General features: G+C 37.3%; 1 protein-coding gene and 1 long non-coding RNA gene across 6 annotated transcripts in view; one reads left to right on the plus strand and one right to left on the minus strand.

Moving 5' to 3' along the window:
- Positions 1-6,084, plus strand: part of LOC113094319 (uncharacterized) — a 12,929-nt gene extending 6,845 nt beyond the window's left edge. The window contains exons 5-11 of one of the 5 annotated variants that reach the window (XR_003288045.1): positions 78-217; positions 650-734; positions 1,693-1,846; positions 1,943-2,136; positions 2,363-2,513; positions 2,598-2,725; positions 5,309-6,081. Coding sequence is in view for 2 of the 5 variants with exons in the window: in XM_026260045.1 (XP_026115830.1) it covers positions 1,999-2,136; positions 2,363-2,513; positions 2,598-2,725; positions 5,309-5,632 (741 nt within the window). In the remaining 3 variants the exon portion in view is untranslated. Of the gene's footprint in view, positions 1-77; positions 218-468; positions 735-1,692; positions 1,847-1,942; positions 2,137-2,362; positions 2,514-2,597; positions 2,726-3,238; positions 3,698-5,308 lie in introns of those variants that run through there. The other 4 variants (XR_003288043.1, XR_003288044.1, XM_026260047.1 and 1 more) reach the window with 4 other exon arrangements.
- A 927-nt stretch (positions 6,085-7,011) lies between these two features.
- Positions 7,012-14,411, minus strand: LOC113094320 (uncharacterized). The gene is made up of 2 exons (XR_003288046.1): positions 13,059-14,411; positions 7,012-7,385 (listed from the first exon to the last, which is right to left on the minus strand). It is a non-coding gene; the product is annotated as an uncharacterized LOC113094320 (long non-coding RNA).
- Between the last annotated feature and the right edge of the window lie 274 nt (positions 14,412-14,685).

Here is a 14,685-nt window from a genome sequence, read left to right on the forward strand (position 1 = left end):
GGGATATTTCAGCAACATTTAGTCAAATTTTTAGGATCTGCGGCTTGAATAGTTTGCTGCTTTGTCTTTTACAACAGAATATTTCTGAGGTCCTAATGAGCAGTGTCGAAGGCAAGGACGTATTGGCCAGTCTTGAGAAGAACACTTTATCCTTAAATCAGCGAAGATGCATGGTCAGGATACTAGTTTCACACCTTATGAATCGCTTTGGAGAAAAGTATGTATGCATTTGTCCATGATAAAAAGTATATTTTATTGCATATACATTTTTGTAAAAGGAAGTTAATTTAGGCCAAATTGTTGCATGAGCTCCCATAGTGGATTATGGCCAAGTACACACTGTAAAGTTGCAGGAGTGACAACTACATTTAAAATTAGAATTTCTGTAAATGCAGTTGTCGCTTCCTGATATTTTCTGGAGTCAGTCCTGTTGTAGAATGTGGTTGTTGCTCCTGTAAATTACTGAACTGGGTCTGTACATAACAGTACCAAGCACTTGAAGGTAAATTACAACCAAATGTAAACATTGTGTATGAGTCCTATGTCTGTCTAATGCTGGAAATTCTTTCATGTCTGTATTGAATTGATGTGTGACTTTCTCCTGAATTCTTTTTATTATTATTATTATTATTATTATTATTATTTCTAGCCCATCCTCTGAGCAAAAGATGTGTTTGGCTGTTTCTCTGGTTGAGCAATATCCCTGTCTTAAGGACTCCCAGGGTAAAGGCTATGTGAGTACAACTTTCTTATTGCCACATTTCTAAAGCTTTTCATTTTAAAAGGAAAAAATTGGTCTATGGTCTTGTTACATTCACAGGATACTATGGATTTGCTTGAAGCTGAAAACCTTATTTGGAAAGTGAAGAAAATGAGTAGCGCATTCTATGGAGCAACTAAAAGAACTTGGTGATGGAAAAAATTAGATGAGAACAGAATATATTTTAATGCTTTTGCTTTCATTTATAAAACATTTGTGAGCAAATGCAAAAACATTGAAAAAATATTTATCCTCCTATTTCCATCACCATGTTCCTTTAGGGGCTCCATAGAATGTGTTTTTCATTATCTGTGCCTTTCCAAATAAAGTATTTAGTTCTGGTCACGTTCCTACAGGATACAAACTAGGGTTGTGACGGTGAAGAAATTTTTCCACTGGTTAATCGACACTTGACAACACCAGTAATACTGATATCACCGTGGTGGGGGGTCGTATGAATCTTAGTTTGAGTTTTTCCTCTTTCCCTCACTTTCCTTTGCTTAAATGGCTTGTAAAAGCACCGTGCACATTTTACTTTCACTTTTAGCGGCTATTCGGCATCAACTGCTTTGATTCAATTTAAGCAACAACAAAATACAACATAGAACATATAACTTTTATTAACAAAACGAATAAAAATACTCCATGCTATATGCCTAATATAAAAGAACAAATAACTTTTATAGTACCTCAAATAACACAAAGTTTAAATAGGTATAGATACAAAACAAAAAATCAGTAATGAATGAAGAACAAATAATTATGAAAAGCAGAACGTTTATTATCTAAACAAATAAAAATGTTTGGAGAAAAGGATGGCATAAACAATCATGTAAAATAATAAAGAAGAAAAAACAGTTTAAATAAAATAAAAATCAGCAATAACTGTGGAACCAAATAAATGAGAATAAAAACTACTTTTATGTTTTAAGGAAGCATGGTTCAGCCCTGGACGAAGCCATCGTCCAGCTACTGGATTTCTGGAGGAACGCTTGTGAAATGTCAGGAAGAGAACCCGTCGTGAAAACTGCACAAGCCGTGAGAAAGAGGATTCTCAAGCCATAAGCAGCACCTTGGTTATACCAGGTGAAAATTTAAATTTGCTATCTTTTACTAAAAGCAAGTATTTATTATTTAGGCAAATATCCTTAATTTTGTTGTTAAAATTATATTTATTTGTAGAGCCAAGTATTTCACCTGACAGAGCAGTACAACTTGCAGAATGGCTTAAAAATAATATGTGGCCAGCTAACCAAGTTGCAGATTACATGAAAGAAACAGCCATCCACAGGGCTCAGTGGATAAGAGCAAACGGGACAAAATCTATCGAGGAAATAACTTGTGAATTCCCTCGACTCCTTGATACGCCAGGCATGGTAGGTCCAAATCTGTGCATCTTTTTCCAGAAAGTCAGAATTCCTTTTGATGGTCATCAGGATGGGCGATGTGGCAAAAAAATAAACATTTTTCTTGTAGGGATATATTTTTAAATAGGGAAATTAGTTTACCTGTACTGCTCTGGAACACTGGAAGGCTGAAGACAGAGCATTGCCTTTTAATTTTTTTAAATAAGTTAATGCACTGTTGATTTCTCATTTTCAGATTTCACAAGACTTCTCTGTATTATTCCCCGACCACGCAGAGAGACTTTTCCAAACTTGGAAAATGAGTTTCAAAGACAAAATCCTTTGCTTTGCCAGCCAGGAGAAAAAGGCGCAGGAGCTTCTCCAGAATTTAGACAGTTTGTCTCCAGGTACAGTTGTGAATGCAAGAACTGATAGTTATTCATTAGAATAATGATGACAACATAATTAATACAAAATATTAATCTGCACAGAAGTCCAAAGTGACGTTGCACTCAGGCTGCTTCCTGTAATACTGCCCACCCCTGTCTACAAAAAAGGGATGAAAATGTTCAAACCAAGCTTGGAAGAAAATATCAAGTCTTTCATTGAATTCAAGCATGTAAGTAATTTTGTATTGGACACATCACGTGCAAACCATACTAAGAGCAAATTAAAATGGCTAAACATATCAAGTGTTTATAAAGTCACTGTCATCAGCATTAAATTCTTTATTTGTCATTGCTTAGAATCAGAAAAGAACTCCAAAAGCTATATACAGTGGCAAGAAAAAGTATTTGAAACTAGAGGTCGACCGATATAGGATTTTGCCGATACCGATAGCTAGGTTGGACCACACTGGCTGATACTGATAAATTAACCGATAATTTAAAAAAAAAACAGTACTTGTCACAGACACGCCAGGCTCCAACACCACCCAATTACAGCGCACGCCATCACCTGAGTACTAATCACACTCACCTGCTCCTCATCTACCTTCAATCTCCCCAGCACTCAAAAGTCACACACACACACGCAGTCACTGTCCGGTCTCGTTCGCAACTAGGTCTATACCTACCTGCTAACTCTAAGGACTAACCATATACCTGACTTACCTCTCTCCGGTGATCTCCAGTGTGCTCCTGTTCCCATCGTGTGTGTGTGTGTGTGTGTGTCATCTTCCTCCATCGTCTCAAGCCACCACCTCTCGGATCATCCCACCTTCCAAGACACCAGCACCGTATCCTCTAGGCTTTTTCCTAAATTCCATTTTATTTCCAAATTCCGTTATTAAATTTTCTGGATTCTGTTTTTTTTTTTCATTTTAATTTTACTCCACTCCTTTTTAATAGTTAAATTAAAGTTTCTTAATCATAAAGCAAGTCTTCTATCTGCGTTTTCTGCATTGCGGAAAACATAGGGCCCTACATTTATCCCAGCACAATGTAAACTCTCACACTTTAACTGCTTCTATTCTTGAATCAGTAAGTCACTAAAAGACTTTGTGATTATCTAATCAAAATAAAAGAGCAGCGCTTGAGTCATAGGAGAACTCCCCGGTATCACACACACTCCGGACGCGTCGCGTTCAACTCGAGCAGCTGTCTAAAATGTTTTATTTATTCACCAAATGGACACAAGTTTATTTCAAGAATGAACAATGAGGCAAAGAGAAATTTGAAATTCAGTGTTTAAAAAACGATAAATCAGTCGACCTCTTATTTGAACCCTTTGGAATTAATTGGTTTTCTGCATTAATTGGTCATGTGATTTATATATTTCCTATTATGCAAACACAAAAGGATAGTCCCCCCCCCACAAACCTGTAAGACTTTTGTTCATCTAAGAAACACAAATGAAGATATATGTAATGAAATCTGAGAAGTTTCTGTCCCTTCATTGACAGCCTACTCAACTACCACTTTCAAGGCATCCAGAAAATGCTCACTTTGGCTCCATAAAAAAAAAAAAAGACCTAAAGCACCATCAATGTAGAATTTAATTAGTGAAGCTTGAATACAGCCATCCCTCTTCCTCTGCTTTTGTCGTTGTTCTCTTGTGAATGCGCATTGGAGATTGATGTGGAAGTGGAAAAAATTTCTGTCACTTGAAAGTTGAAAGGTAGTTGAGTAGACTGTCAATGGAAGAACAGAAACCAATTTTCATTTGTCTTCCGAAAAAACTAAAACAAAGGTCTTATGGGATTGAAACCATGTGAGAGTGAGGAATTTTAACAAAAATATTTTCATTTTTGGATGAAGTCTGTCTTTTAAGATTATAATTTATCATTATAATTATTTATGTCTTTATTGAACATCCCATTACTAAGAGTAAAAACATTCACTGATTATCAAGAAGGAAACACAGTGTATTAAAAGAAAGGGAGAGTGAACTAATTGAAAATTATGATTACATTTTACTTTTGTCTTCTGTGAAATCCAAGTATCCAAGTGTAAATATCAAACTTCTGAAGCATAGTATTAAATGGAAAAAATATGATATTTTAACAACACAAAATCCTAAACTCATGAAAATTACAAAACATAAAAAGTTGTGGACTATCCAGGCAACAACAACAAGATTAGCTCATTTACATGTTTAATGGGATGTTCAATAAAGACATGAAAGCTGTATCAGCTGTAAGTACCTACTTGCATCCAAATCACAGCTGTTTTAATATAGACTGATATTGTGTGACTACTTGTCACTATGTCATTATGTAACGCAAGAAAAAAAAGATTGATAAAGGCATGTTCTGTTGTAAATTACCACTGGGAGACCACAAACATTTTTAATTGCCTGTATTGCTTTAATAGAAATAGAAAAAGCAACCACCACCACCACCAATTTTAATACAAATTTGTTTGCTTGACATTGGGGGTGAAAACATTTATAACATAGAAAAGCTATGTGCACTAACTAGCATTTAGCAGTCTAGCATTTAATACTGAGCAGGACTCTATAGCCTAGAAGCCTCAGAAGGACTGGACTTGGACAGACTCAGCCTTACTAGGAATCAACCTTCCATTTGAGAAGCACCCTATAAAGACTGAATGATTAATTATGCAAATTAATGTAGAATGTAATTTGAGTCAACTCCACGATATATAAAATATTAATGACTGATTTTGTTTAATAATGCTGCATTTTGATATAGTGAAGTATAGTGAGTTGTATGTTTTTAACATTTTTCTGTTTTTAACAGGTTGGGACCAACATGGTTGAATATTTGAAGGAGGCAGAGCTCACTAAACCCTTCCCCTTTGTCCTTGGTCTTGGGGATGACAATCAATGCCATCAAGCCTTTGTAGTTGTTGGCAAACAGGCACTGCATCAAAACACACTCCTTGGTGCTGTGGACACGTGCTTTAAACTTTTTTATGTTTTAGACATCCATTTCCCGAAGCAGTGTGCACCAGTGTGGGAGTTTTTGCAGACTGTTGTCTACAAACTCCCAGGAACTGAATCTCCTTCTGTGATGCAAAAAATGAGACTTCAATTCTGGTCAGACGGTGGGGTGGTATTTTAGTATGCAAATTTACTCAAAGAATATAGGAAATGAGAATACAACTCATAACTTGCAAACAGATTAGTAAGTATTAAAATCAGCTTCAAATATAGAAAATACAAATCCCCAAATTAATATAGTTTTAAAAGCAATCCATGTATGATGGATGTTGCCCAATTAAAAGTAATACAAAATGCATTATAATATTCAAAAGTAATCAAGATGTTAAAAATAATAATACAAAGTATACAACAATACCCTGTATATCAAAAGTCAAAAGTTATAATAATATTCATATAATAACAAATAATATAATAATAATCATATCTGAGATGAATAAAACCTGAGAGAAGTTCAAAGTATTCAAGTGAGCCCGGAATCAAAGATAAAGAAGGTGAGAAAAGACTAAGTCCAGCTAGAAGGGTCTAGGCTGAACTCAGTCTGCGCGAGAGAGAGAGAGAGAGAGAGCTGAATTTGCCTCCTCTTATAGCCCTGCCAATCTGTATCAAACCCATGCCACGTCTCTGCAGCCACGTCTCAAACAGATATCAAAACAGTCGTCATCCTTCTCCGAAAATACATCCTAGCCCTTGCAGCCTAATTTCAGTTCCCTATTTCGTAAGGTCAGCAGATTGTATGTTCAAAGTCCAACTGTCCTACCTCAGAAGATTAATCGTCTGGTTCTCTTTTGTTAAGAACCCACAGGGGGGGGTTCGAATGACTCCAAATAGCAGACGTGTGATGGAATATAAACGTCTCTGAATCATGCTGTTTTTAGAAGTATAAACATTTCGTGGAAATCTTTTATCTTTAACTTTTCTTATTTCCATATTTGTATAGAAGTCTTCTAAGTCTAAAGTTCAGCTGAGGCCTTCAGCACAGGCTGTCCTGTACTTTTTAGCAAGTAGCAAATGCACACATGACAGAAGTCAAAATTTGGGTTACATCAGTCCCCCACTCGAGTCTTGACAAAAAGACTCGCACCCAAAATCCTTTCCCTTGAAAATAAGATACATAATAGTCAAAGGTAACAAATACATATGCAGAAAAATAAGTAAGTAAAACATTTCAGATAAGCACTTAATCGTGTAAGCATAAAGGAAATATAAAAGCGAATGAATCTTTTCAGGTAGACTGCAGATACCTCTTTAACCCCAGCCGCGTTAAAGTTGACAGGAATTCTTCACCAAGCTGATCAGACGAGGAGCACTAAAAGCATCCGACCCCTGACCTCACCTGGACTTTTGCTGAGTCGAGGACTTACTACAGCATACCCTTCTTTCCATCTCTAAACTTATCATCATACTTTCTCTTCTTAATGGGTAGCTTCTTAAGATATTTGTCCTTATCGGATTGGGGTATCATGTCGCAAATTTCCAAACTTTCGTTGATCTTTTTCAACATCTCGTATCTTTCCTTACCCTTCACCTCTAATTCATACATTTCTTCATCACTGCTGGTAGCAATAGGAGTAAAAGAATCTTTTTGATCAATAATCTTGTGAGGCATCTTGATGTAGGGATTTGTAAATCTATATATCAGCTGGTAGATTAAAGCACAAGTCTCTCAGATGATGTAGAGTTAGCGTGCGATGTGATGACGATGCGTCCAGTTCTTGGGATCCAACACAGATGTCCAGCTACGAGCACAGCAACCACTCCCGAATCGTTGATGAGCTGCACTGTTGCAGAAGTCACACCAAAGGGGTCACCCTTAGAACCAGTCGTGTGGTAAATATACGCAGGATAGGTTCCGTATCAGCATGCACTCATACCTGTTAAGTTTTAGAGTAGTAGGAACAGAAATATGTGGAAACAAAAAGAACACGAACACAAACACACAAACACACACACACATAATGCCAAAGCGAAGCGACAAACATTACATATAACATTTACACACACACACACGAACAAGGACACAACAAGACAGATAAAACAACATTAATCACAATTGTTACATGTAAACATTATGGTTTTCAGTTTCATTTCATCATTTTATAAACAAATAAATACATTAGATCCAGGGGAACTCAGCATTGGAAACCTGGAGAGAAGTAAACAATTAATCATTAATCATTGTTCGTCCTTAGCAGCAATTCGTCTGATAGAGCTCACACCTGTTGGACAAATTCAAAGTGAAAACGGTATCATCAACAACCTAAGGAACAGATATTGTGAATTTTGGTTAATTTTGATTCTCTGGAAGCAAGTGAACAATCACTAAATAAATAATCGATAATTGAATCAATCAATTATTACACTCCTGACATAAGTCAGACCCTCAATCACCTCACAGAGGTTGAAAACAAACATTGATTACAACCTTAATTTTAGAAAGGGTACCCTTAGTCTATAAAAGAAAATCTATTGTGCATTGAGAGATATTGTTAGTATAAGCAAGCTGTAACAGGGGCTTCACTTGTGCAAGATGCTTCCATCGAGTCAAGCCTGGCTCGATTTCAATGAGTAGAGAGAAGTTGGAGTAGTCAGCAACACTGAGTAAGGACCTTCATACCTGGAAGACATTGGACCTAAATTCCCTATTTCTGAACCATTACTTTGTCCCCCACTTGTACAGGATTTTAGCCATTAAATTAAATGCAGCAGTCTTTAAGTCTCCAGCATTTTGGACGCTGAGGGCACTGAATGGGCATCCTTAAATGCGCATGATGTGTACCCATGATCAGAGGGTACAAAAATAAAATCTACCTGTCAATGTGTAAAAGGTCCTCGCGGGCGAGGACTGTGGCTTATGATATCATACCTCTTCATAATCGTGGCTTTGTTTGTAAATGATGGATATATCTGGACAGTCTGTCCCTCACAGTTTGTAAAATCTCTGGTCAAAACCATGTTTGTTGTAACATAGTATTAGTTTTATGAACCCCTTGGTGTGCAATCCTGTGGTATAGATCAATTAATATCTGCTAGGCGGAACACCCTTTTCATTTAGAGCATTAATTCCTTCTTCAGTTAAAATAGCTCCTAACCTTTTTGACAAATTTCATTATCTTCATTTGTGTACAATTTAGATAGAGTTTCTGATCCTGCACAATTTGGATGAACAGGGAAAATTGCAGTTACCTCTCCGAGTGATGCACCCCTGGCCGCCTCTCTCACAGCCTTATCAGCTAGCGAGTTTCCTTTTGCCCACCAATCATTGAAAGTACTGTGACCTGTAACCTTGCAAACCGCAACACTGTTAGGTGAAATGTTCTTGCATGTTTCAAGAATTTCTTTAATAATGGTTTGATGACTTATTGGCGTACCGGCGATGGTCAGAAAGCCGCAACGTTTCCAGGCAGGGCCATAACTCCGCACTACATGATAACTGTAGGCACTGTCAGTAAAAATATTCACATAAATGGAGCTATTTTCGCTTGCAGTTAATTTAAGGGTAAAGTTTAAAGCAGCTTTCAAAGCATGCAGTTCAGCGATCTGAGCACTTCCTCCCCGTAGCGACCCTTCAGCCAAGACTTCGCCCATCCTCCCCTCTACTACCGCCCAACCTGTGTAGCGTGTTTCCCCCTCATAAAAGCTGCCGCCATCCACGAACATGTCCATGACATTTGCAAATGTCTAATTTCTGACGAAATGTCCTCTGTCACAAGTAACCACCACAGCACAGTCATGTGCACTCCCTTCGTTCTCCATCAGGGAGGCAGGGTTCGTCCGGTTATCTGTAACAACAGTAAGCTGAATACTCATTAGAGCAGTTTCCCACTTAGCCCGTCGCTGATTTGAGATCAATTTCACCTTTGTTTCAGGTAGCAAATGTAAAAAGCGATGTGGGGTATGTAAAATAGCCTGGTTGTAGCCAACGATGTGCTCAGTGAACTTCAGTGCTCACTCTGCACAGTCCAACGCCATCAAGCATGGCATCTGTCCTTTCATAGAAGAAGGAATCACAATTGAGTAATATCCAACAGTTCCAAAACTTTTGTCACTTTGATGCTGTCCCAGCACGCAGTTGTAAGCATTCGGGCCTACATGTGTCCAAATGTGGAGCGGTTTTGGTCATTTAACAGGAGAGAGGCTAGTGCGGATTTGAGAAGAGTGAAAGGCTCAGCCATGTCTGCTGTCCACTCTAGAGGGGAAGCACCCGGAAGGCCTCCCTTAAGAGCCTCGGTTAGAGGTTCTGCCAAATCAGAAAAATCAGGAATATAAACCCGATTAAAATTAAATAGCCCCATTAATGATCTTAAACCAGTAACTGTGGTTGGCTTCTTTAATTTTGTAATTGTTATGACCCGATCTGGAAGAGGTCTTTCTCCCTCACGACCAACACTCTGACCTAGAAATGTAATAATGGTTGAAACAGCTGTACTTCCCGTTTGTTCAGGAGGAAGCCAGCCTCTTGAAGTGCTCTCAACAAGAGAGTGAGTACACTCAGATGCTGCACCTTATTTGGAGATGCAAAAAGAATGTCATCACAATATTGAATTATAACGGACGGCGCGCACTATTCTTTTAAAATGGTTGAATGATTGGCAACAATGGGGTTGCTTTGGTGGTCACAGCATTCAATGCGGTATAGTCTATAGTAAGCCTATAGTTATCGTCTGGCTTTCTTACAGGCCACATGTGAATCACATTGAGAGGCACATCTTACCACAATCCCTTTCTCGAGCTGGGTCACAATTTGCCTGTGCCGCTCTCTCTTTCTCTCCGAAGAGGATACTGGAATACTGGAGGAGGTGCAGGACCTGAAACATTCAGAGGTTTAATTCTGCAAAGACCACCATCAAGTTTAGAAGTTGACCACAAATCTGAAAATTTCTCAGAAAAATATTGTATCATTGGAGAGTCAGTAGACTCTTTCTCATTTGTTGTAACAGCTCCAATGTTAAATTTAGGAGTTCAATTTTTCTGACGACTGGAATGGGAACTGGCAAAAATTGACTAACTATTTGATTTAGTTAATAAAATATCTGCTTCCAATTTCTCCAATATAATCATTCCGACTACAGTGCCAACTTGACTTTCTCCAACCCAGAATTGCACCCGAAAGGGTTTGCTTAAGTGTATAAATTATTAAGGGGATTAATTGAGACTGTGAAAAGACTGCCATCAGATAATCCTCGAAGAGTCATGTGTTTATTTGTAAAATGTAAATTAGAGTAGCTAAATAAATATGTAGCTATCCTGATCTCAAGTGCTTTGGTCAGCCTGTGGCATCAGCAGCTTAAGCTGTGCCCGCATGTCGACTCCCTTTCTCTGCATCACCTCTATTTTCAGAGCGAGGCCGTAGGGGGGGGGCTACTTTGGTAGCCGTCGCTGTTGCTGAAAAGAGGAACCTTTTTAAACATTTTTAAAACCCTCGCTCTCCATCTCGCTCAGGGCACCTATTTACGTAGTGGCCTGTTTCCTGACAATTATAACAGGTAATTACAGAGACAGAGGGCGATCCAATCGCATCATCTGCTCTTTTCGTTTGGTCAACAATATCTTGAGCTCTGGTTCCCCACGTGTGCCGTGTGTAACAGTATATGAGATTTCAAATCAACAGCTTCTTTTGTAGCAACAAACTCCTTCAAAGCTCATGTGAAATGCTCAGTATATTTAACAAAGGGCTCGTTAGTGCCCTGTCTGATCAATGTTACATTAGTAAAAATTTGGATTCCTGATCCAATCACATGCTGTACTTCAATACGCAGTTCGTTAAATTAAGTAGCAAAATCATTTGCGGTTGTAATTAGTACAGTTAGATTTCATAATTGGCAGCGTGTTTACAATGCTAGGTAAATCACGCACACCAATAGTTCGATAGACCCCCCACTTGGCCACCTGCTTATAACATGGTAACCTGGAATATAATTTCACATATTTGCCCCACTCAGCCTCAGCTCTTCCAAATTGCCAGGAGAAATAACAAACTGTATTCACAATTCTCAGAAATCTGTTACATTTCTGCCAGTTATAAATGTCATCAATCTTAGGAGCTTTGCCTATATCGGCTCTTGGCTCCTTTGTTACAAGATTTTTAATAAATCCCACATATCTTATAGCCTCTCTAGCTGCTTGCGCTAAATTATAAACCTGTACAATTCTACCATTTCTGTCTGTCAAAAGCCCTTTGACTTTCCTTATCCATAAACAACATAAAACACGTGCCTATTTCTTCTGTTCTTTGTGATCAGTAATTTCCTTCAACCTGTTAACTGTCACCCCGTCCCGAATACGGGACGCCTGCGCCGACTACACCACACCACAATCAAATCCAATCCAATCCTGACAAACTATATACCATTGGAAAAGTCCAAGACTCTCAAATATATATTTTACCAATATTCTTGTTAAAAGACTATGTAGGAAAAGTAATAAAATTCATTTATGACAAGAGTACACCCTCAGAAATCTACATTACAAAAGACTTCCTCGTTGCCTTTTTCTCTATCACATTTTATAAATCATCAGAAGTCATATATCACTCGAAAACATAAAATAATCAAAGTTCATCCTTTAAATCCCATTTTAAAATCAGACATTGCATTACCATGTAAATAGCACATCAAAATCATGTTTACAAAATATTTTTGGTCATGAATTGTAAAATTTTAGGTTTGTATTATGCAAATTCAAGTCTATCTTCAAAAACGTGAGTGACCGTTAAGGGGTCAACACCCATTCACTCTGTCTGCGTGGAACCGAAATCTCTCTAAATCCATCTTTAACCATTTTCTGTCTTATTTCTTCTACATCACATATTCATTTGGAGTTTCTTTTATTTGAACAGGTGCCATTATCTCATGTGCTGACAAATCCAACAAGGAAAAGGTTTATTCAATTCAGATACACTTAATTAAAATTAATTATTTATCTATCTTAACTTATTTTTACTTATCTTTCCTTATTTTTATTTATCTTTACTTACTTTACTTAATTCCTTTACTCATTCTACTTAATTTCCACCCATTTTTACTTAATTTCTACTTATTTTTACTTAATGCACCGTCTGACAATTTATTGATCTAAATTTAGTCGCAAGGTGGGGTTCTGTTTGTGTCGTAAACTGCCAAGTCTAATCCCAGAGACTATATCCAAAAACAAGAGACGGCATTCAGACCCGACCAGCACGCTGTAAGTAAACCCTCACAGCGCGTGTCTCAAAATACTGTTGCCCTTTCGGTTTAACCCAAAAGTGCTCTCAATACACCCCCGGTAACCCCGCAGGATGTAAAGCGCAGATATTTATCCACACTACCAGTAACCCTCAATAGTGAACAACACATTTAATGCCGCGGATCGCCGTCTCGTCCCCCAGCGCGCGCTGATTTTTCAAATACGGTTAAACCACCGTCTACGGTTAAACCACCGGCTATGACCCAAGCTCATTCTCTTGCTGCAGTCAAGATTAGTGAACGAGGTGGGTCCACAGATATATCTCCTAGACCCGGCAGGCAACACCACAGAAGCCCATAAAGAGAAAAGGATGAGCTACTCACCTCTCTTTATTTTGTCTTGCGTTGCATCGAAACTTAATGAAATGAAAACTTCAACGATCTCCAGCGGGTGCCTCCAAAACTGATGCAAAAAATGAGACTTCAATTCTGGTCAGACGGTGGGGTGGTATTTTAGTATGCAAATTTACTCAAAGAATATAGGAAATGAGAATACAACTCATAACTTGCAAACAGATTAGTAAGTATTAAAATCAGCTTCAAATATAGAAAATACAAATCCCCAAATTAATATAGTTTTAAAAGCAATCCATGTATGATGGATGTTGCCCAATTAAAAGTAATACAAAATGCATTATAATATTCAAAAGTAATCAAGATGTTAAAAATAATAATACAAAGTATACAACAATACCCTGTATATCAAAAGTCAAAAGTTATAATAATATTCATATAATAACAAATAATATAATAATAATCATATCTGAGATGAATAAAACCTGAGAGAAGTTCAAAGTATTCAAGTGAGCCCGGAATCAAAGATAAAGAAGGTGAGAAAAGACTAAGTCCAGCTAGAAGGGTCTAGGCTGAACTCAGTCTGCGCGAGAGAGAGAGAGAGAGAGAGCTGAATTTGCCTCCTCTTATAGCCCTGCCAATCTGTATCAAACCCATGCCACGTCTCTGCAGCCACGTCTCAAACAGATATCAAAACAGTCGTCATCCTTCTCCGAAAATACATCCTAGCCCTTGCAGCCTAATTTCAGTTCCCTATTTCGTAAGGTCAGCAGATTGTATGTTCAAAGTCCAACTGTCCTACCTCAGAAGATTAATCGTCTGGTTCTCTTTTGTTAAGAACCCACAGGGGGGGGTTCGAATGACTCCAAATAGCAGACGTGTGATGGAATATAAACGTCTCTGAATCATGCTGTTTTTAGAAGTATAAACATTTCGTGGAAATCTTTTATCTTTAACTTTTCTTATTTCCATATTTGTATAGAAGTCTTCTAAGTCTAAAGTTCAGCTGAGGCCTTCAGCACAGGCTGTCCTGTACTTTTTAGCAAGTAGCAAATGCACACATGACAGAAGTCAAAATTTGGGTTACATAAGACTGCTCCGTGGATATTTGTCATGTTGAGCAGTACTGGAACCATGACAACTAACCCTTTCTAAAATGTTATGCAAGTTTATATTAAGAGGAAATTTGTCAGACTAATACATATATCTAAAGCATTTTACTTGTATCACTTTGTTCGTGTGCCTCTTTGTTAAGCATACTCTCTAAAAAGTTATGAGTTTATATTAAGGGGAAAGTCATCTAACTAATATATATGAAGCATTGTACTTGTGTCTTATACTTGTGTATATAATGTAAATGTTTAAATCTAAGCTAATTTAATTTATTGATATATTTTTTTTTTATATTTATAAAATGGAAGTTGTATTTATATTTTATATGCTGTTTTATTGTTCATTGAGCATGAAAAAATATCATGCTTTTTTGCTATATGAATTATATATGCTTTTATGTCTTGCATTTGGATGTTCTTTATTAATAAATCTTCACCTTTTGACTTATTACTGTTGCTTTTAGTGATTCTCTGTGATTTTATTATTATTATTATTATTATTATTATTATTATTAATAAACCTATTTCAGGTTTGTTTTTAACCA

The sequence above is a fragment of the Carassius auratus genome, unplaced genomic scaffold (assembly GCF_003368295.1).
Source record: "Carassius auratus strain Wakin unplaced genomic scaffold, ASM336829v1 scaf_tig00215321, whole genome shotgun sequence".
In the NCBI taxonomy this organism is placed as follows: domain Eukaryota; kingdom Metazoa; phylum Chordata; class Actinopteri; order Cypriniformes; family Cyprinidae; genus Carassius; species Carassius auratus.